Source organism: Patagioenas fasciata, chromosome 1, assembly GCF_037038585.1.
Source record: "Patagioenas fasciata isolate bPatFas1 chromosome 1, bPatFas1.hap1, whole genome shotgun sequence".
In the NCBI taxonomy this organism is placed as follows: Eukaryota; Metazoa; Chordata; class Aves; order Columbiformes; family Columbidae; genus Patagioenas; species Patagioenas fasciata.
In genome coordinates this window covers 4,448,666-4,472,240 of record NC_092520.1, presented here as the reverse complement: position 1 = coordinate 4,472,240, position 23,575 = coordinate 4,448,666, and the positions used below count along the sequence as shown (strand labels likewise).

At 48.3% G+C, this 23,575-nt stretch overlaps 2 protein-coding genes across 2 annotated transcripts in view; both read right to left on the bottom strand.

Moving 5' to 3' along the window:
* Positions 1-3,517: 3,517 nt before the first annotated feature.
* The window catches only part of CAPN5 (calpain 5), a 64,199-nt gene continuing 44,141 nt past the window's right edge, over positions 3,518-23,575 (bottom strand). The window contains 10 exon segments of the mRNA XM_071803626.1: positions 3,518-5,551; positions 6,004-6,140; positions 9,893-10,014; positions 11,184-11,380; positions 12,138-12,260; positions 13,165-13,360; positions 14,253-14,330; positions 15,059-15,252; positions 15,800-15,992; positions 16,424-16,632. Of these exon segments, the coding sequence (XP_071659727.1) occupies positions 5,369-5,551; positions 6,004-6,140; positions 9,893-10,014; positions 11,184-11,380; positions 12,138-12,260; positions 13,165-13,360; positions 14,253-14,330; positions 15,059-15,252; positions 15,800-15,992; positions 16,424-16,632 (1,632 nt within the window). The 3' untranslated portion in view covers positions 3,518-5,368.
* Positions 20,406-23,224, bottom strand: OMP (olfactory marker protein). Its single transcript, XM_071816046.1, has one exon. The coding sequence runs from the start codon at positions 23,151-23,153 to the stop codon at positions 22,674-22,676; it is 480 nt and encodes a 159-aa protein (XP_071672147.1). The 5' UTR covers positions 23,154-23,224; the 3' UTR covers positions 20,406-22,673.

The window sequence follows — 23,575 nt, the reverse complement described above, 5'->3', positions numbered from 1 at the left end:
ACACCTGGGACATTGATCAAGGATGTGGTAGCACCTGATTAGCTCTGAGGGACCCACAATGAACCCATCTCCTTGCTGAAAGCCCTGCTACCTCTGTAGCCCTTTTTGCTAGTAACCCCTGGTTCTTTTGAGCAGCAGGAAGCTCATATCCATATGGGGGTAATGTATGTGGGGGGTAATGTATATGGGCACTGGGATGGGAAGTCGTGGGCTGTAGGGGACTCAACGCGAAGGAGAAATATTCCAGCAGCATTTTGCAACCATGGTAGGATGTCTGTTCCTCCATGAAGATGCTATTGCAGGTCAAAAGTTGACTCTGAAGTGTCAGCTTAGCAGATGTTAGTGCTGGAGGGATGAGATGCTGCAGGACCCTTGGAGAGCCTGGGTTGGATCCTGCCTGGAGTTGTGCACCACTCCATGACCTGCTGTTGCTCTCTGAACCTCCACAAGCTCCCCACATCTCCACACTCGTGCACTGGGGGTCCCACACCAATTCCAGCACCCCTGCCCATGTTGCCAGCCCACATGTCAATGTGAACCGCCAGCACAGGGACAGGCAGGGCTGCAAAGCAACCTCCACTTTCAACCTCACCACCCCAGTACCAGCAAAAGTGAGATGTGGGTGCTGGTGGAGAAGCATGATCTCCATGCCTACAGGATGATATGTGGCTTATCCTGGCTTGCATAGACCTTTTTTTCTGAATGTGCACAACGCAGGACTTGGTGAAGCCACCTGGTCTACCTCAGAGCTCTTGTGCTATCTCCAGAAACAGGTACCACAGCCCCATCGGTGCTCAGCTGTGTCTACTGCTCAGGAGAGTATTAGGATGTTCATGAGGTTGAGATGCTTGTGAGGCTTCCCCCCAAAGAATGGTCCTTGCAAGCTGTTTCAGTGATGGAGGCAGAGGAGCAGGTTGCTCTTTTCCCTATCTAGGGTGTTTGGTGACACGCTTTGTCCCGGGGGACAATTGCAGGAGCAGGATGATCCAGATGGGTGCCCCCATCCCACAACAAAAAGGCTTTTTTCAGATGCCACCCACTTCGGGATGGTGTGTTTGTTACCGCAGCAAGACTGGAGACTCCCATGGGCAGGGACAGGCTTCTCGCTTTGCAAACGCTCCCAACATGCAATCTACAGGCTTGTTCTTTGAGGGAGAGCCATCCAAAAATCACATCCTCATGTTGTTCTGCCTATGATTTTATTACTATTTTCTTTTTAAGCAATCTGCAGAGCTTTTTCTGAGTCAGGTGAGGCTCAAAAAACCAATTTCCATGCACGGTGCTGACTCTGAGGCATAGGATGCAAAGGTTTTATAGTCAGAACAGGTTACCCTTTCAGTCTGAGGCTTTTCCCAGTGAACACGGATGTAACCTCGCATAAAGCCTTTGTGCAGATCGCCTTGGTCTCAAAGTCGGCAGAAAAAATGACTAGAATGGAGTTCAGTGAACCAAGCAAATTAAAGAAGGCTCAGCAGAGCCACCTTGTGCCTATCAAAAGCATTCTGGAAGAACACAGCTGTGGAAAGGCAGGGAGTCTGAATAAAATATACACAATTTATTTATAGGAGGTTTACAGCTGTACAACGTTGGCTTTCTGTTCGGACCGCTCTCTGATCCTGTGCAGCATGACATATCACCGCCTTTGGAGATGAAGTCGTGGCCCGTTTTACCATGCAGACGTCAAAAAGCAAAGGGTTTTCACAAAGTGCTACTTGCAACCATTGAAATGATTAACAAAAGAAATGGAAAATAAATCAGAGATGTGTCCTACATGACCTGGAGGTGACTGGAAAGTGCTTATCAGGCCTACCCTCCCCTCAGACAAAAAAATACCCCCAATAACAAAGAAGCCCCTGAATATTTCTGTTCACTTCATTCAAAGACAAAAGGCATCAACATTAGAAATGGCATCTCAGTAACTGCCCTCCCCCACCTGTTCTACAAAGAAAATAAAACAAAACAAGGAACAAAGGTAATTTTTGTTGTTCCATTTGAAATGTAGAGGCAAGAATGCTTCTGCTTTAATTTTTCCAAAGTATTTTTTTTTAAGACAAATATTACCAATATTAAGACATTTTGGTCCTGATAGAGTATGATGATTTTTGATTTTTTTTAAGAAGCTATTAAAAAGCTGCTTTTCTTCTCATTATGGCTTGATTCTCTCGAGTAGGAAGGAAGGTAAGTAGGTAGGTAGGTAGGAAGGAATCCTGGCCAAACGGTGCTTGTTTGCTGGATCTCTAGGTAGTCTGATTTCCCCAGAAAACAAGGCTAATGCAGGCAGGCTGGCTACCCCCATCTGACAAGCATGGTTCAAAGCTCCTGTGATGTTCCTGTGAAGTTCTCCCTTACTAAAGAGTTATTTTCTCTGCCAGGTGAGGTATCATTGGGCTTTATAGTCCCTCTCACATATCACTCCGAACACAACCCTGTGAGATCTTCTCCTAAGACATATATCACACCTTCTGGTCCCACAATGCTGCTCCCTCTTATTTTCAGTGATGAGTCCCATGAGCAAAACCAGAATAAAATAATCTCTGAATCCATCTGCCCAAATTCAATGATTTGCTTTGATCTTGGGGTCAAAATGTCGCTTTGCCAAACTAGGAGCCAGTTTGAGCCAGTTCTGCAAGATGTTGAACTAAGCGAGGTCCCAGCGATGGCACCAGGAGCTGGAGGGTGCTCAGTGCAAGCCAGGAATAATTGGGACCAGGAAAGAGCATCCTGTGGGATACTGCTCAACTCTAAGCCCTGGAAAACAAGACCTAAGAAAATAAGCAATTTGATCAAAACCCCAATAAGGTAAACTCTGAAAATGAGTATAAGTTGGGGAATGACCTATTAAAGAGCAGTGTAGGGGAAAGGGACCTGGGGGTCCTGGGGACAGCAGGGTGAGCAAGAGCCAGCACTGGGCCCTTGTGGCCAGGAAGGCCAATGGTACCTGGGGTGGGTTAGAAGGGGGGTGGTCAGTAGGTCAGAGAGGTTCTCCTGCCCCTCTGCTCTGCCCTGGGGAGACCACACCTGGAATATTGTGTCCAGTTGTGGCCCCTCAGTTCCAGAAGGACAGGGAACTGCTGCAGAGAGTCCAGCGCAGGGCAACAAAGATGCTGAAGGGAGTGGGGCATCTCCCGTGTGAGGAAAGGCTGAGGGAGCTGGGGCTCTGGAGCTGGAGAAGAGGAGACTGAGGGGTGACCTCATTAGTGTTTACAGATATAGAAAGGGTGACTGTCAGGAGGATGGAGCCAGGCTCTTCTCGGTGACAACCAATGATAGGACAAGGGGTAATGGGTACAAACTGGAACACAAAACGTTCCACTTAAATTTGAGAAGAAACTTCTTCCTGGTGAGGGTGTCAGAGCCTGGCCCAGGCTGCCCAGGGAGGTTGTGGAGTCTCCTTCTCTGCAGACATTCAAACCCGCCTGGACACCTTCCTGTGGAACCTCAGCTGGGTGTTCCTGCTCCATGGGGGGATTGCACTGGATGAGCTTTCCAGGTCCCTTCCAACCCCTGACATTCTGGGATTCTGTGATTCTGTGATGAAAGGGGAACAACAGCCTGCAAAATTGATGAAGTTGTACCGTACGCTTCTGGATGCACCAGGAATTGAGCTGGCAGCTCAAGTGACTTTGATGAACATCTTACCACATTATAGATTGAGCAGATCTTTAGACACTTTAAAAAAGAATAGAGAATTGCAGCACAAACGTGAGCATTTAGTAGGGCAAGCAGAAACCCTACTTGCTATGGCAAAATAAGGTTTTCCCTTTCACTTGTCCTTGAAGGCAGAGGACTTTGCTCAGGTCAAAATTTACCAAGATGACATCACATGTATTCATTTCCACTCGCATGCAGGCAACTGCAAAAGATTTGCTTAAAAAACCTGACAGAAAAATCCCTTCACTTGCACAATTTTTAAAGGCACATGAATTTAAAAACAAACAAACAAACCACAGCAAAACAACAAACCAAAAAACCCCAACCTAAACAACAGCAGAATAAAAAATGCTTTAAAACCTGCCCTGATACGCTGCTGAGAGGCCAGACAAGGGTTTGTTGTTTGGTTTATCTGGGATGGTTTGTAAGAAGCTGGATTCTGCTATCCAGTGGAGTGAGGGAGATAAACCCTGTCTTGGTGGCAAACAGGAGCAGATCATGGCTCTAGATATGGCCCTGAGGATGCGTTTGGGTTGTGCTTGTGAGTCTGGCTCCAGCACTGTGCAATTCATCCTCCAGGCCAGGAGACTGAAAATTAACACTGAGAGATGGACATTGGTATGAATTAAATATTCCCAGCATTTTCAGGCTGCACTGGGAGCTGTGCTCATCTTTTCACCTCTAGCACAAGCTAAAATCCTAGTATTTTTTTATAGAATTTGGGAAAGCGAGGCACTGAGAAATGGCGCACTGTATGCAGCAGTAAAGATGGAGCAGTTGAGCAAAGCTCCCCATCCCTTGGACCTGATGCTTTGGCCTTCAGAGGAACTGATCTCCTCTGATCTACACACTGAACAGCCCCAGCAGAAAACCCACCCCAGCTACAGGGGTGAGCTCTTGGGATGGGGACTGCATGAAGACATGGGGACAGCAGGCACCACGGCAGTTCGAGAGGCACACGCAGGAGCTGAGTCCAGACCGATTCACGAACTTGACCCCAGAGAACAGTTGTCCCGCCACAGTTGTTGGCATCTCTGTATCCTTCAGAGTTGCATGAGGTTGAACAAGACTCAGTAGAAGACAGCTTGTCCCTGAAATGATGGAGTTATTAGCCTCATTGCCCCCGTGGATTTGGGATTAGGGACTGCCTTGGTGCATTCTCCTTCCAGTTGCAGTATGCAGATCCATCCTCAGAAAACATTCAAAAGGACTCAATCTATTTTCCCACTTCTCCTTTGCCGAGGTGCCTCCACAGCGAAGCGATTAAACGGCAATTTTGCGGGAGACCACTCCACGCACGCTACTCTAAAATCCAAGCAGACACATCGAAGATGCATTGAAGCGGCTGGTGGGACCGTGGTGGCCACACATGCGTTGGTGGCACGTGCGTGTCAGCCCCCATGTAAACAAACAGCATCAGGGCGTCGTGCTCTGGCTGTCAGGACACACGGCGTGCCCACAGCGATCCCACGGGGCACACGGTTGTGATGGGGGCTGCAGAGGACGCCAGTGGAAGGATCGTTGCGGTTCCCCAAAAAGGCACCATATTTTTTTAACATCGAACACACAAGATTGGCTCCTTTGAGTGGAATGCATACATGGTTCCTATACGCTTTGCGGATGATAGGTAGGCGCTGTGTGTGTATGTATGTATATGTATGTATGTGTGCATGTGTATATACACATATGTGGCACCAGAGGAAGAGTTCTTGAGTACTTAGACATTGGTGAGGGTGTTACTGCTGAGCAGCCTCAGAGCGATGGTTCCAGGGAGATCGTTTGATCTCCTGTTGCCCTTGTCCTGGAGGTGCAGGGTGTGCACTGACTGCCGGTCGCTGGGATCCCCCTTCAACACCACTTGGCCCAAGAACTCGTCGCTTATTAAGTTGTGGTTCCAGATCTGGGGAAGAAAAACAGACACGATAGCAGCTCTTTGAGGGATGCAGCCAACCTTCATGCACTGGGGAGGAGAAGGGGTTTAGTCATTGTCATAGAATGGTTTGGGTTGGAAGGGACCTTAAAGACCATCTACTTCCAACCATGGGCAGGGAGACCTTCCATTAGACCAGGATGCTCAAAGGCCCATCCAGCCTGGCCTTGAACACTTCCAGAGCTGGAGCAGAGGTTGTCGAGGTGTTGGGAGGGTTCACTCTTTAACTGTGAGGAGTAAGGGACATGTATTCACCAGTTTTAACAGCTCAGCCATGGTGGTGAGTGGTTGAGTTATGCGAATTGATGATGCTCAGCCTTGGGGAACAGACCCGCTTTGGACAGTGTGAGGAGAGAGCAGGTGGCGGGGTCCAAGTAAGAGAGGGTCTCCATCCCTCAGCTCACTGCTTGCCTACTGGGTACCTGAACAATGATGGGTTGTCCTGGCTTCTTGCGGTAGAAGAGTCCTTTTATGTCAAATTCTGGAGACACTGTGTTCTTCTTCACTGGAGATCGGACCTTTTGCCCTTCACACTTTATGATCACATAAGGGTCAGCTCCTGTGGAGAGAAAAGGGAAGATTTGCTTTGTTGTAGCTCCTTTAAGTCCTCAGAGCCCTTTTCCAGGGGTGTCATGAAGCACTTTTCCTCCATACCCCACCAGTGGAAATGGATATCTGCCCAAGAGTTCATCACACCCCGGTGATGCCCATGAAGCTTGGCTGATGGGCTCAGGCTTACTTCTGAGGTGACATTGTCCCTGAGCAACAGGTGGTGATGGACTGACACTAAATGGCCACCTCTTCCTCAACCATACATTCTATATAGATTCTCCTTCATCACTCTAAATCATGGAACAGTTTGGGTTGGAAGGGACCTTCAAAGCTCATCTAGTCCAACTCCTGCCATGAGCAGGGACATCTTCACCCAGATCAGGTTGCTCAGAGCCCTGTCCAGCCTGGTCTTGAATATTTCCAGGGTGGAGCATCTACCACCTCTCTGGTCAACCTGTTCCAGTACTTTACCACCCTCATTGGACCTCCTGGCCTTTGAGACAGATCTGTCATGGAGGACATGGACCTGCTCACCTCTCCCTTTCAGGATTTGCTCCACTGAAAGCAAGGTGAAATAAAGCTCATATACTTCCCAACCAGGAGAATCTTGGTTTTGCTCTACAGTGATAACTAGCAGGGACTGTGCTTTTCACCCCTGTGCACAAATCATCATCACACCTCAAATTCCTCCTAGACTGAGTGAGACTCAAATACTGCAGGGGTGTCAGTAGAAAGACTAATGGTGGGGTAAGAAAAATGCTGGGTGATCAGAGTGATAAGAGATGGCACAATGCTAAGCTAAAATTAAGTGCCAAGATGTGCTTGTTGTTGAGATCCAAAAATGAGACCATTTGGTCACTGGGGAGGTTTGGTGAGGAAGCAGTAACAGAATGGGGAGCCTTGGGATGGAAATAAAAGGCTTTTAAAGAAGTGAAGATGGTTCTTAAGAGTATTTGCTGTGGGTAAACAGTTCAGGGAGAAGATCAAAATGTCAAAAAGGATCATGGGTGGGAGCAAGAGACGTGGAGAAGAGAAATATTGAGCACTGAGGGGCAACCAGGAGTAAGGAGTGGGAAGTGTAGGAGAAAGTGGGAAAGGAAAGTAATTGTAATATCCCAGTTGGATCAAGACAGTCATGGGGAACAAGCAGGACACAAAAAAGGAGAGTAAGGTCACTAAATTCACAGATTACCAACTCACAACTGGATGGTACCTGAGCTTCCAGAAGAGGGAAAGACTCCCTTATTAGTGAACATTTTCCCTTTACAAACCAAGTGTTCATTTTGGGAATTTCAGTAGAGAATGAGCTATTTCAATGGAAATTTAACTGCCAGAACGCATTTTTTTGGCTTTAGTGGCTATGATGGAAACAACAGATCAGGTGGATGAGTTTTCTTGTCCAAGGGAAATGTGGAAATGAGAAGGAACAAACCACCCCCTCTGAGGGCCAGGGATTTTGGAACCACGTCTTTGATTGCCAGACCACCTCCTTGCTAGCTTTGTGTTTAGAAGAACCTGGTTCCCCTGGTGGGATACAGCTGCTGGATTTCACAGCTGTTTTTCCAACAACAAACCCTTGTCTTTTTGTCCTATTAAATCCTCATATTCCGTCAGCCAGAGCCAAATTCCTGTTTGTAAATCACTATTTCCAAAGTAGTGTGAAAGGCCTGGAGTGGGAGATATAAGAGATGCCACTGCACTGGAAAGCACCAAATATACGAGCTGTTGATGGTGGGAGCTGAACAGCTGGAAAACAGCTGGCAAAAGCCATTCCCAGTGGCTTTTTGTTGAAGAAATGTTTTATGGCTCCAGAATCCACATGTATGTCTGAAGGAAAGATAAATCTTTCTCTGAACAGTTTAGAGACTTTTGGCTACAGATTTCCCTGCAGATACACTGAGCTGTTGTAGGTAATCCAAGAAAAAACAGCCTACCTAGGGTAGAATTCCCTCCCTAAACACCAGACAAGATAGAAAACTGTCTTAGTGGCATGTGATAAATAAGTAAATTGGGCTAGACCTTATCCTAAAGAAGGATCCTGCTCATTACTTTCAGGACTCTAGTGATATGCAGCTTTGAAAACAATGCTTACGTGAAAAAAGAATACAAATATTTTATATAAGCTTTTAATTTAGATTTTCAAATTCTAAGTTTTTGATTTTTATACTTTAAGTTTGGCTTGTAAGTGCCTGACTAAACCTTGCCACATTCAACACGCATCTCTGGCTCAGGAAATGGGGGAGAAAGGCTAGGACCTGGTCTGCTCCTGTGCTGGAAAGGCATTCACTTCTCTCTGATCCTTACTTCAACTATCTCCCACTACAAGCCATCATGACCCTTGGGTTTCTTGGTCCAGATGTCCCAGGAGGACTGAACATTGGGTTCTTTCCCGAAATTTCTGCAAGGTTGCAGGACATGGTGAGGTGTGGTGCTGCTGCTGTCTTTCATGCAAGAGAAGTGTTGGGCACCAAAATTGCATCAGAGTATGGTAGGACCATGAAGATGAACCTTCAAAGGACCAAGAAAGGAGACACACGTTGCACTCTGTTGGTGGTAACTGAGGTCATCTCAGAGGGCTCCTAGGAGCCAAGCATGGAGCAGGACTTACAGGAAACAGAGGGAGAGGTCCTTGATCCACATCACCCCAAAATGAGCTAAGTTTGACCTACCCTCTACTGATAGACAATCATCCAGCCTCTGGTGAGGAAGACTACCCTAACACATCAGCCTGTTCCATTGTTTCTCTGTCCTTCCTACTGATACAGGGAATTGACAATTAACTAATTAACACTTAATAATTAACACTTCAATAATAATTAACTAACTAACACTTAAAGACACTTAGAGAGCTAACCCTTTAACCTACATCACTATTGTCTAGCCTTGCTTAGTTTTGTGTAACTTAATGTACGAGAAACAGGACTTCACTGACGCCTTGCAAAGATAATAATCCTTGGGTGCATCCTTGGTGCATCCTTGGGTGAACTGGATAACAGAAACTTGGGCACAGGACAGGAGATATGCCAGTTCTAACCAACTCAGCAGTCTGAGACCCAACCAGCTCATCACACTGGACCAAAGGTGACCGTGTACAGAGAAAGAGGACCTGGGTTCACGATCACTGAGCAGCTGCAACCAGGAGGAGCTGGAGGTGAAGACTATGGAAACAGTCTCCCAGAACTCATTGTAATAAGAACCATCTTCTCAGGGACAGGTTATGAATATGTATAGGCGTTCCTAAAACTTTCATGAATATGTAACACTTTACTGTATTTAACCAAGCTCACAACTACTGTAAAATACACACATCTTGGGTGAAGTGATTCCAACATCATAAAATACATACCTTATTTACAACCTCAAGGGTTGTAAGGTCATTTCCGCACCTCACTACTTAAAAGCCTTTAACACAATTCCTGACTTTTACAGTTGCTCATACTCAGGATGAAAGTCTGGATTGTTATAGGACCACTGCTAAGGGCTTTGAGGAAGTTTTGGGAGGATCTCCCAAGGATCTTAGACAACAGTCTAAATTTAATATCTCCCAGATCATGTCTGCAGCAAGAAGTGAGTTTGATTCTCCATGGACTTTTTCCTCCTCTGGTGTCTGAATCAGGCATGTTCACTAAAAAAAATATCTGAGGACATAACAAATCCCAGCAACCTCTCACCTCATGAAACCAGCTCCCCCTTTTCCCACTGAAATATCCACCTTCCAACTCCTTCAGGAGTAGACAACAGGCAGGGAAAGCCCAGTACCTCCTTGGGAGTCCTGATTCTTGAGCCCAGCTGCGGCGAGGACGTGGATCTGGGACACCACTTGTGGGTAACCACACATCCCACTCCAGCAGGTGTGCGGTGGCTCATCCAGCGTCAGCTCTCTGCAGGGAAAAACACATGGGCTTTGAGAGATGCCCAACTTTACCCCATGAGCAGGCCAGAGAGATTGCTCTGGCCGGATGGAAGGACTGTGCACTGTCAGACTCTGTTCCCCAGGCTGATATCCTTAACCTGGGTTTGGGATGCTCTTCCATGTCATGCCTAGAAGCAGAGTGGCAGTTTCTCTATATGTATGTGTGTGGCAGATGCTTTCCCCCACCCCGCCGCCCAAAAGCAACAGAAACTTCTGAGCTCATGGGCCATTATGGTCATGCATACACCCCTTGGTCAATAGACAGGGCCTTTGACCAATGAGACACCTTGGTTGAGAGAAGTTTCTGGACAACCACCATAAGCTCAGATTCAACTAGGGTATAAATGCAGCCCTCTGGAGATCCTCATAGAGTTGGTGTTCCTTGAAGCAGCAGGTATGCAGGTGAAGACTCTCCTCCTTAGACTGGCCATCTAAGGAACTTGATGATCCTTGTAGGTGCTGTTCAACTTAGGACATTCTATGATTCTGTGATTACATGAACAATACCAATGCTCATGCAGGACTGATGTACCCCTCCACCACTAGCAAATTTACGAGGTGGACTCAGGCCAACATGCAGGATCCATGGTCTGCCTTATGGATATCAAAGCCTATGGCCAAGATCTCTGTCTCCAAGTTCTCTGTCAGGGACTGAGGCACCTTACCAACCTGGTAAGTGATCTGTGTACCCTTGAGAGTCTTCACTTTGACACAGAGTGGGAAGATACATGTTTTGAATCATCACTCTAGAGTTTTGGGATCTGATCCGCTTGAGATTTGTGTCGGTTGTGTAGTAATGGAGCTCCTAACTGGTATCCGAACCTGTGTTGTATAATGTTATCGAAGTGCTGAATAATCTTGGATAAACCCCGTTTGTAGGTGGTTTCTGTTTAGCAATTCTGGTTAGAATAAAGTCTGTTTGGAGCTTGTTGCCTGTCTGAATTGACTTCTAAAGTGTCTCCGTGACATTGTGGTAAGATCTGTAACAATGCCCTGTCTCTTGACCACCCTTGAAAAATAGCAAAATACGAGCTCCAGACAAAGCTATGACCAATTCGATCAGGAAAACCACATATCTAAAGCACAGGCCCCTCTCCAAACCACCATCTCCTCCTCGTCACTGCTCTTTCTCCTTACCGGCAATCTGAAGGCACATCCGTGAAAATCCTGAGAAGGAATTCTCCTACATGACCGGGGTCAAAAGTGGTGGGGATGATGACGTAGCGGCCTTCCTTCAGGTCCGTCCTCAGGAAGACGCTGCGGGAGTTGATGTAGATGGAGCTGGCCACCTTCTGCTGCAGGGTGTGCATCCGGTAGTTCCGGTTCAGCTCCACCTGGACAAGGACCACAGCAGGATGGTCAGCAGGACAGCACTGAGGGACAACGTGTTGGTATCCACCTTGGGAGGCAAGGACTGATCCCACAGTGCTAGGAGAGCTCGTGCTAAGAGAACCAGCAAAATGATCCCAACTGGGCTGGATGGAAAACAAGCACGGACATGGGTCTCCCAACTCCGTTGGCTCAGGGACTCATTATCTGCTGTATCCCAGCTTGACATGGAGAGCCCAGCAAGGAACACACAGGAATCAGTCTGTTGGATTTCAGCGTTCAGAGACAACACACCAACCATGGCTTTCAGCAAGGTCCATGCTGTCACTGTTCATCTCTGAAATCTCTCATCATGTCTAGATGGGGTTAGATTGTGCTGAAGGTGACTGATGACAGAACCCAAGGGAATGGCAGGAAGATGTGCCATGGGAGGTTCAGGTTGGACATTAGGAAAAGGTTCTTCACCCAGAGGGTGCTGGACACTGGAACAGGCTCCCCAGGGAGGTGTCACAGCCCCAAGCCTGACAGTGTTCAAGAAGAGACTGGACAACGTCCTCAGACACGTGGTGTGAACTGTGGGGTTGTCCTGTGCAGGGACAGGAGTTGGACTCCATGATCCTTGTGGGTGCTGTTCAACTTATGACATTCTATGATTCTGTGATTAAATGAACAATACCAATGCTCATGCAGGACTGATGTACCCCTCCACCACTAACAAATTTATGGGGGGATTCAGGCCAACATGCAGGATCCATGGTGTACCTTATGGATATCAAAGCCTATGGCCAAGTTCTCTCCTTTGCCTTCTTTGCGACTGGTCCTTTTTGGCTTCTGCTGTATGGAGATCAGCACTTCATCTTCTGTCTTCTTCACATCAAACACATACTAGAAGCAAAAGGAGGAAGGTAAGGGACAACTTCTACTAAGACAGGGTCACTGGGTATGGGTGGGATTGGACACACAGTGGAGTTAACCTCAGATTCTCCTCATCTGCCTCACTGCAGGGACAACCTGGTTTCAGTACCAGTAGTGAGAGCCCATACACACTCCTCTTGGGAACTGGCATCATCTTGTCAAGTCAGAGACCTTTTTGGCTCTTCTTAGAAAAAGACTGGCAAATCCAGTCTTTGAATTGCTCAGTGGAACCCAGGGAGTCCAGATGTAGTCTCATACCAGAGACTTTCACCCCTTGCAGTCTGCCACAAGTCCTCCTATGAGGCATAGAAGGAGGAACTGATGTTCAGAGACCTAAGGTGAAGGCTAATACAGAGCTCAACTCTCCCACATCATTAATGACAACTCCTGCAATGGAACTGACCATCCTTCACCTGTTTGTTAGGTGAAAGACTCACAAGAACTTGTCTCAATGTTACTGAGAATCCCAGCTCAGAGCAGAACAGGACAGAAGAGCTTGTTCCAGGAGACGAACTTCAGAGCAGAGCCTCTTCTCAAGGCCAAGCTATTATAGAAGGAAATGACCCTACAGACTATATCTGTCCTGGTAAATTTAGCAGTGTCAAGGTTTGGGCAAAGGAACTGGAATTTGATCATTCAGACACCCAAATTGCTGGAAATGGTTCCTAGCCCTGTTTGGCACCAGTTAACCCTGCTACTCTGCAGCACGGTTGGCAGTTGGCTTGTGCCAAGGTGATCTACACTTAGACACAGTTTCCCTGATAAGAGGGATACGGTTGGTGGAACCATTTTGTCCTTCTAGGTCCCTGTGTGAAATTTAAACACTTGCAAGCGCATGTAAAGGCTCCAGAATGTTCTCTGCTCCATGACTCACTTGGGGGTTCTGCAAAAAGGTGTCCTTGTGGTTGATACAGCCTCCACAGCGGTTTTTCAAGGGGTCACTGTTTCTGGTCCACGCCCCACGTAGCACTGCCTCCTCCCAGGTCTTGTGGATGCTCAGGTAGGATGTGTTGATGAGACGACACTTGATGATGTCTGTGAAGTATTTGCAGAAATCTTCAAAGGTCATCCTAAGTCAGGAAAGGACAGAGCTGGGTTATGCTGCTTCATTCATAGAATGGCAGGAAGATGTGCCAGGGGAGGTTCAGGTTGGACATTAGGAAAAGGTTCTTCACCCAGAGGGTGCTGAAGCACTGGAACAGGCTCCCCAGGGACGTGTCACAGCCCCAAACCTGACACTGTTCAAGAAGAGACTGGACAACACCCTCAGACACATGGTGTGAATTTTGGGGTTGTCCTGTGCAGGGACAAGAGTCAAACTCGATGATCCTAGTGGGTCCCTTCCAGCTTGCGACATTCTTTAATTCTATGATTCCCCTGAACACTATGTGCTGCAGGGGTTTTCTTGATTACCTGTGGGTAGCTTCTGGTAGCTGATGAATAACAAAAGAGATTAAGATACCTTTCTCTATGTGTGCAGGAAATATTTCTTTTTCAGTTTAAACAATAGAGCTCTGCATTTTGGAGTAAGAGAAGCAGAGCAGTGGCCCTTCCTCCACAGATGGGGATGGTGCTCTGTGCAACCTGATCTGGGTGAAGATGTTCCTGCTCAAGGCAGGGGGTTGGACTAGGTGAGCATTGAAGGTCCCTTCAACTCAAACTATTCTACAATTATTTGATTATACGCTGTATTGAAACACACCTGCTGGGGCTGTTAAGTTCAGCACATTTGTAACAGGTTCCCAGCACCCTGGTGAAATGGTTTGGACCCTTGTAATCCTAGGGTCATGGCCACGCAAAGCTAATAGCCATGGGCTCAAGGAGAAGGCTTTACTCAATATCCTAGGGCTTAGAAGGCTGTTTGCTCTGGATAGCTGTATGCACGGAAATGACTCACATGCTTCATGGGGTGGGAGGACTCTGTGGGCATGACCTGTGGTGACAATCTCAGGAGAGACTCACCAGAACTCTCCATCGTCTTCCACCGTCATCCCCATCTTCTCTCTCTCACTTTTACTCACTTTCTGCCACTCCTCAGAGCTGTGGAAAGAGTACATGACCATTATAGTGAAGGCAAGGGGACACACAAGAAATCAAGAGGCTAGTTGACCTCGACAAGATCTGTCTAGGGCACAAGGCCTGTATAAAGTTCCAGCCATGCAACCAGTCCCCTCAATGCTCTAGTGATTAAGTCATCTTCCAAACATGGGGAGAATGCAGCATGGAGCTTCAACTTCCTTCTTTACCAGGGAAGCTGAATCCAGCTTGGTAAGATTTTGTTTGGCCAGTACAATCCCCACCCTATCAGTGAAAATAACTAAATGGACTCTGGCAAAATTATCTGGTTACACCAGCCTTTGCTTCTTCATCCCATCCACAGACACCACTACAGTCAGTGGTGGCAGAGGTTGATTCTGTTGGGTGTTATTTTTGCTGGAACAAGAGTGGGAGTGGGAAGGTGAGCTATAACCATCCTTCACTAGTGTGAACATGCTGGTGATTTCTCTGTAACACCTGCCAGAGCCTTAATGAGAAGAAGGTCTGCCAAGCTCAGCCAACCTCCTGCTGTCCTCCATGGACCCCAAGGAAAGGAATGAATCCACCCTAGTGAAACAGTAGGTTTAGGACATGGGTTGAAGCAGCATCTCACAACTGCCCATGCAATATTATCTTACGAGTGTGGTTGTAGCCAATTTGCCTCATGCTCAAGGCTTACTCCAACCCATCTTTTCCCACCAAAGCTGCTGCTGCTGCCCATCCTAACTCACGTGTCACTCCAAGGGCCGTTCCACTCCCGCTCGCCCCATGGGTTGCGCATGCGGATCATGTCCAGCTTCTCCGACTTGAAGAAGGACAGCAGGCCGTGACCCAGGCGGACCTTCCGCACGTCCGTCACCGCGTACGCATGGCCCTTCACCAGCCCACAGGCCAGACGGGCCTCCATGTCAGCTGCCGACGTGGCCTGGGCAAGGAGACATAAACTGTACTTGTACCAGGGCGATGTGACTGTCTTTGCAGGGACTGGGAAAAAAGAGATCTCAGGCTTCCCTCCAGGTTGCTCTGAGCTGAAAAGGAGAGGACTAATACTCAGGGAGAGACCCAGTTGCCTTAGGAGATGTATCAGATGTCATTTTAGGTGCTAGTTCCTTCCTGGTCTTCATCTGCTGCATGAGGTCTCTGAAGTCAACCTGTCAACCAATGAAGCTCATCCTACCTGGGATGTCTGGCACCCAGTGTTTGTAGAGACATCCACATGCAGGCACCAAAAGACCTTTCTCTAGAAGTGAACCCTCTCTTAACATTTAAAGGGTGGTGGGATGAACCTGGGCTCTTGGACAGAGTTATGAGGAATAAAGAGATTCGGCATCCAGTCTTGACTTTCTTCACCGTTCATGGGAAGAAGTGGGAGCCCTTGGCCATAATTCATCTGATCTAATTTAGTAATCTCCAACTGCATCCTAAAATGCCTGTTCCCATGACACCACGACCATACAGGCAATGTCACTTACTTTGATGGAGCAGCTGATGAGGCCTCCCCGGTTGTGCACCTTCAACACGCGCTCGAAGAGGACGTTTCGCTTGGCTTCATCAGCGATGTAGTCCCCTTCAGTCAGGTCGATAGGTTCAGAGACTCCACCAGTAAAGTCTACCAGGGCATCAGCTGTGTTACCTCCATCCAGGGCCTCATAACAACCTGACAATCTGAAAGAGGGTGACAGGGATGGCACAACAACACTGGCTTGACACTTTAAGGGGTCTGGGACAGTTCTTAGGGCAGCCTGGAAAACAGAGATTTGTAATAAAACTTTCAGTGGGTGAGGACAGAAAACTGGGGTGAAAAAATAAGACCCATGCAGCCTGGTGCACTCTTGTTGTAATAGGACAAAGTAAAGGGAACTTGAAATCCCTAAGATAGATGTTACTTAAACAAACATGGAGTTGGAAGATATTTTGCTCTGAGGGTAAATTAAGGCTAGAGAAGGGATTTTTTTCTTATAGTTTCTGTCTGTTAAGTTCTACTCCACTCCATGAAAGCTCTTGTTTCCACTGGTGCAAATCAACTGATGAATGAACAGAGAGGAAAAACAGGATGCCCATGCCCCAGTTTCTTCTGCAATTGCATTGGTACCTACTTGGCATAAGCCTTCTCCACCAAGGCACACCAGAACTCATTCCTGGAGTTGGAGTGGCAGTAGATGAGCTGGTTGTGGAGCGTGGGCAGGCGGTCATCTATCACCACGTCCAGCCACTGACCGAAACGCCAGAACTGGAAGTGGAAGATCCCCACGTAGCTCTCAGGTTTCTCAGGGTTCCACTCCTGCTCCTTCCAGTCTGGGATGACCTGTGAGACAGAAGACACATGCACCCAGGTTGGTCCCTTTTTTGCTGGGTTTGACTCTCATCCTGGAACTAATACAGACAATACCAAAGACAAGGAAGAATACGATGGGGATGGACTTGTTACAGCCTATTGGGGACAGATTTTGGACCTGGTTCCTCCAAAACAGACAGATTAACATGTACTGGAATAGTTTATACTTCATTATGCCTTGGAAAATGGAGTCAAAGATCCTTGTCCTCTTTTTTATAATTCTACCCTGGACATCTGCTGCCATCTACTGCTATAGACAGGCCATTGGAAGAGATGATTCCTAAATGTGACCAGGGTGGTTATTTTTATGACCACATTTTGTTCATTTTAGTGTCAGTAGGGTACCACCAAGAGAGGGCACCTTCTTTGATCCTCTTATTTGATTCTGGTGTGATCTGACTGCCTAAAAAGCAAGTGTTGTCTTCATCTACCGGGGGTAATAAACAGGGACTGGACACTCCGTGTACACCTACTCTGCTAAATAACAGTGTGAAAAGTGAGATCCCCAGCCTCACCAGTTCTCTGTTCTTCCCTGTCAAGAGCTACCATACCCATTCAAGCAAGCACATGGAGGTGAACTGCTAGGAGAAGGAAAAGAGGGTCTAGGGTGAAAGAAACCCTGGAGCAGCTGAGGGGCTGAGGGAGTGCAGCTTTGGTGTCACTGCCATCTGCACTGCCAGCAGGACAAGGCACAAGCAAAGGGTAACTACCAAAGTCTGTACGCCTTCATGGCTGTGGGCACCGCTAGATTCGCTCTGGATGGAAAATCCACCCAGTTGGGACAGAAATGGGCACAGTCATGCACAGCTGCTACAACTAGGAGGATCTGCATTTTATTTAGAACAAGGTCATAGAGGCACACAGCAAGAAACCACCCCACCACAGCTTAGTTTTTGTTGAGGGTGAAGGCAACAGGGTTTTATTTCATCGCCACGGTGGGCTGTGAGGCCAGAGGAGGCTTCAGGGAGACCTTAATGTGGCCTTTCAGTTCTTAAAAAGGGCCTGTAAGAAAAATGGGGACAGAGTTTTAGCAGGGCCTGTTATGATAGGACAAGGGGTGAAGGTTTTAAACTGAAAGTGGGGAGATTCAGGACAGACATGAGGAAGAAATTGTTTACACTGAGGGTGGTGAGAGCCTGGCCCAGGTTGGCCAGAGAGGTGGTGGATGAACCATCCCTGGAGACATCCCAGGCCAGGCTGGACGGGGCTCTGAGCAACCTGAGCTGGTGAAGATGTCCCTGCTCATGGCAGGGGTGGCACTGGGGGAGCTTTGAAGGTCCCTTCCACCCCAAATCATTCTCTGATTCTATGATTCCATATTTAATGTTGTTGATAGTTGACAAGTATTGACCGATTCAGCTGCAGTAACATGACCAACTATCCATGCCTTTTCTTCTTTACTTACCTGCTCCCAAAGCATCATGACCTAAGCGAGGAAAAACCCCAGTAGGCCCATTGGATAACTATGTTCCAATACATTAAATAATCACTGTCCTGTGGAGATGGCTGTGAGTGTTGGGGTGGGATAGGACAGGACTCAGCTACATCACATTGGAACAGGTTCTTCAGGAAGCCCCAGGCCATGGTGAGACCCCCTGCACTGTGCCTTGGCCCTTGTGCAGCTGCTGGAGCCTTGTGCCTTTTTTTTGGCTGCTGTCATGAAATCATAACCCTGTAGAGAACTCCCTCTCTCTGGAGATCCTCCCAACTCCCTTAGCTACCAGCAATGATCTAGCTCAGGGCTTTTATTGCACCTGCACTGAAACATTAATGATACCATAAGCCTCGCAAGCACACTTGGTCTCTTGAGTTGTCTGGATCAATGGAAACAGAGCAGAAAGAGCTGTGAAAAAGAGCTGCTCTTGGAGGGTTTGGCATTTTCCAAAGATGCTAACAACGATGCCCCAGACTTCCTTTGGGACAGCACCAGGGAAGGTCAGACAGCCCTCCATCAGTCCCCATCGATTCCCTCCCAACTGGAGCTCATCCTAATAAATTGTCATAGAGGACTGGTGTTCTAATCAACTCACTATTAATGTAGGCTTAGGAATGATTATAGCATTGATTAGAGGCAGCTTGTCAGACAGAGCTGGTAGCAACAGCTTCCAGCCGGCTGATTCAGAGACTCGTCATTGCTGTCAGTGGTGGCAGAAGATATTGGTCCCACACCATCCTCCTCTGACCCTTCATTTGGGGACAGTTCTGAAAACACCCTCTGCCACTGAAGAACCCAAGGGAATGTCAGAAGATGTGCCAGGGAAGGTTCAGGTTGGACATGAGGAAAAGGTTCTTCACCCAGAGGGTGCTGGACACTGGAACAGGCTCCCCAGGGAGGTGTCACAGCCCCAAGCCTGACAGTGTTCAAGAAGAGACTGGACAACGTCCTCAGACACACGGTGTGAACTGTGGGGTTGTCCTGTGCAGGGACAGGAGTTGGACTCCATGATCCTTGTGGGTCCCTTCCAACTCAGGACATTTCTGTGATTCTATGAAGGTAGCAGAAGTGGTCAGCCTTAATGCAGAGCAGGATCCAGGAGCAAGGACTGGTCGTGTTTCTACAGTGACCCAAGGGGAAATGAGAGGAACCCCATCTCCAGAGCCCAAACTGCCCTCAACCTGACAAAGAGCAAGGTGTGAGCTCAAACATCAGCTTCTTCCCTGCCAGGTCCTCCCACACCACAGCATCCCACCCAGGCCAAGGGTCCCTCCAGTTGCTTCAGCCCCTGGCCAAGGTGTCTGTGACTCTCCTGGCTGTAGGGGAGAGGTGGCAGCTCTGGATATGGTGCCTATCAGAATATAACACTTCAAGGCATACAGCACAACCCCTGCTTGTGACCTGATGTTGTGTATTACCTAAAGGATTAACCTGGGGCACACCTACAAACCCCAGCAGTAGCTGGATCCCAGATACCTTCAGGAGACCAACATGAGATTGAGGTCTATAGCTCTCACCCACTCCCACGAAACCTCCTCAGACATCTTCATCCCTCCTCAGTGGATGATGGATCCCAGAATCCTGGACTCAACTTGGCTGTGTGATGCTGAGGCAATGGAGACTCGATCTCTTCATTCACCCAACTGTGCTGCTTTTGCTTAGGAGCTTCTAATCCTGGAACTGTAACACCCTTTAGTAGGACAAATTTACAGTGAGAGGGTTCAGAGACAGGTAAATTGGAAGCCCAGAAACACCAGGTTCCAGATCTAATTTGTAACATTTCCCTAAGCTGGTTTAGGGCTTTTCTCTTTTTTCTTAGGAGTGGTTAATTAAGAGAAAGGGCACGTGTGACCCTAAAGAAATGTTCCCAATTAGAAGTGGGAATTGGTAGATGCTGATTCGGCCAAGCAGGGGCTCTTCAGCTGAGAACAGAAAAGGGAGAGAGGGACCCAGCTGTGCCAATATCCCGAACCAAATCAGGATGAAATTCCCCTGAGAGATGGGATGGAGGGGTGTATCCCAAAGCCTTTATGGGATGCTGAAACTGTGTAGGGAGATTTTCAGTGATTGGTATAAAGAGGTTCAACTGCCCTGCAGCAGAGAAAGATCACGCTGCTCAATTCACCTCCCACCCCCAGGTCTGATGGAAAGAAGGATCCACTTGAGGATCTGCCCATTTCCCCTCCTTTGCTCAGCTTCAAACCTCTCCCCAAACCACACAAACTGCTAAATGCTTCATTAAGCCTTTCACACCAAGAGACAAGAAGGCAAATATTCATTTTACTTTCTACAGGAGAAAAAGGCACTCAGAAAATACCAACAGGGACCAGAAAACTGGTGGATGTTGATTTACACCATGCAGGATTGGGGCTGCTTCCAGAAAGAGCATGAAGAAAACACGCACAGTCTCAGTCCTTAAGGGAAACTCTCTTGACTAGGCTTTTATTTACTGTGGTACATCAATTCCCGGTGAGGTATCTGCAGCAAGAACTCTACCCCAGCAACCAGCAATGTAGCAATGGCATATTGTGAGACCTGGCATGCAAAAACCCCTTTGGATGTTGGCAGTGGCTCCCATTATCAGGTCTAATGTGGGATGTATGATACAAATATGCCCAGAGACATCTCAGGCCAGGCTGAGCAACCTGATCTGGGTGAAGATGTCCCTGCTCATGGCAGGGGTTGGACTGGATGAGCTTGAAAGGTCCCTTCCAACCCAAACTATTCTGTGATTCTATGTTTCTACAAGGAGATGTTTCCTACAGGAAGGTCTTCTAGAACCCTAGAAGTGGGTTTGGCCCACAGTGGGTCCATGCTATGGCCAAGCTGGGATGCATCCACTTTTATGTCTCCTCACCGAGTCCAGTATTTCTTGGGGTTTAAACAAAAACACCAGCTTCCCCAACAATGCCCATGACATGTCTGTATGATTTGGTGGCTGTTGAGCTTTGGTTGTGGGCAAGACTCAAAGCTCCAATTATCTCTCCAGCCAGTAGCTGATCTTCTTGCTTTCCTTCTCCTCTCTGCCTGGTATAGCATGTGCATATCATTTTATACATTGTTGTTGCGGGCAGGGCATGGATTCTGCATCTCTGGAGGCTTTGAAGAAGAGGCTGGACTCTTGCGGGGAGTCCAACAAGGTTGGACATCTTGTAGGGGTGGTCCACGTAAGTTAGCAGGCCATGGGTAAAAAGCCACCTTGTCCTGGCTTTCCCATCACTGCCCTCTCCTTACACATCTCAGACAAATCTCAGGCTGTACCTTGAGGAGCGCTCACCCACATTTGGGTGCAATCTTAGCAAAGGACCAGTCGTAATAATACTGGGCTCTTTCAAAGGACATTTCCATCTGTGGGCCTTAAGAAGCTTCACCAACATCCCCTCCACTTTTTGATGCAGGAAAAGAGAATGTCCAAAGTTAGTAGTTTATTCACAGTCCTGGGGCAAGCCAGGCACAAAACATCCTCCTGCTCCTAAACTTGCAAAGGTACCATCTCCCCTCTCTGCTCCCATGGCCACTCAGACAGTGCTCTCTGCCTCAGCATTTGTAGAGGGTAGGAGATACTGCTTTTTGGGGACAGCAGCAGGTTCCTGTTCTGTGGTTCGCAAAGTGCTCTGCAGCCTCGTGACTCTCTACAGATGCTTCAGAGTAAATATATCAGTGGGTGCTTTAAGGTCGCAACAATGCACAAATCGTTTTTGCTGCAGGAGACGCAATGCTGGCTCAGACCTACAGCCTGCTCCGAGCTGCCGGCTCACTCGCCCGGCTCTGCACACACATGCACGCCTGCTCCAACACACTTCAGGACCAACAACCTCCAAGGCGAGCATCTTGCTAGAACACACCTCCCCACAGTGACCCCCAGCAAGAAACGGTGACAGCTGTCAGGAAAAGAGCGGCCCAACCTCCCTGCACCAGTTTGTCCAGTGGGTTTGCAACCTGCAGAAGATGGCATGTCCAAATGTGCTTCAGCTTCACGGCAAGGTGATCCTCCATGGGGCTGGTCTTCAGGGACACCAAGCAGCCCCCGTTGCAGCAGGAGTCACTGCAGCCTGCAAGCACTCGGTATCCTTGCAAAGAGAAGCGCCCCACTGCAAACAAGCCCTCCCTTTTTAATGGCTAGGATGGAAACTGGAAGCCAGGGCTCTCTCCAGGTTGTCTCTCCTGTTTCTAGCGTGGCGATTTCTTATTTTTCCATCAGGCTTTTCATACGTAGTTGCCACAGTAGGAGGGCTTAGGTCAGCCGCTTATTTCCAAGCCAGGAAGGCGCTGCACAGGTCAGACCTGGTGAATCCCTGCTGAATTTGCAAGCATGCAGTATTATATTCTAGGTAAATACAGCAGCAAGCTCATGACCCACTCCTTCCCATCATTCAGACAGAGGACAGCATGTTTGGGCAATATTTCACAGGGCTAAGGGGCTCCAGAAGCACTGGGCTGCCCTCCACATTTTCACGATGTTGTTCCTCATAAAAAAAACGAAAACCACATAAAAAATGAACCAAGAACTGAACTGAGAGAAAGAAAAATGAAGACAAAAGCACAGCTGGAGCAAGAAGGGCTGAGGAAGAGGGGATCAGGCTTTAAAAACAACAGAGCACTTCAGCTGAGCTGGTTCGAGGCCATCGGTGAAAGCAAAGAGGAAATACATCACCTTGCGGATCCGGGCTAACTCCGCTATCCGCTCCCCAAATTCCTGGGCATCTGCCTCATTGCACTCCACCTCCTTGGCCCCTGGTTTCTTCCAGAAGATGCCCACCGGCTCCAGCAGCTGCCGGTTCATAAGGTGGGTGAGATCAGGAGTCCAGTGCTGGGAGGTGCCGGTCACCGTGACCTTCCCAGGTCTCTCTAGATGGATGTCCCAGCGGAAGAAGCGCAGGTTGTGCTGCCGGATGAAATCCACTCGGTAGATGTGCTCGTTGGGTCGCAGCAGCTTCTCGCCATCCTGGGGCCTCACGTTTTTCTGCTGCAGGCTCTGGAATCGCAGCCGCATGCAGCGGGTGAGCTGGTCATCGTGGACGAAGGGCAGCTCCAGCATCTCTGCCTTGGCTGCCATTGCCTCAGCTGCTCCTCTGCTACGTCCTCAGCAATGTTTGGGCTCTCAAACAGCACATGCAGAGGCAAAAAGCCACCAAGCCTCCAGAGCTGGTGCCCCCTCTCCACGGTCCCAGTGGTGCTAGGCAACCCGGGCCAGTGACGCAAAAGACCCTCCGGAGCTTCCTCTGGTTGCCCTCTCGTCTCATTTGCAGATGAGAAACTGATGGTGCTGCTGTGCACGATAATCTATAGGGAAGGGATGTCTGATGTCAGCTTCCCTGGCAACCTCCCTGACAACCGCGGCTCGGCTCATTATCCCAAAACGAAGGCGTACAGCTGGGGATGTCACCTGGCAGGTCTGGGTGGCAGTGGGTTTCTCTAAGTGTAGGATCAGGATAATTCAGGTTGGAAGGAGACTCTGGAAGGGTCTGATCCAGGCTG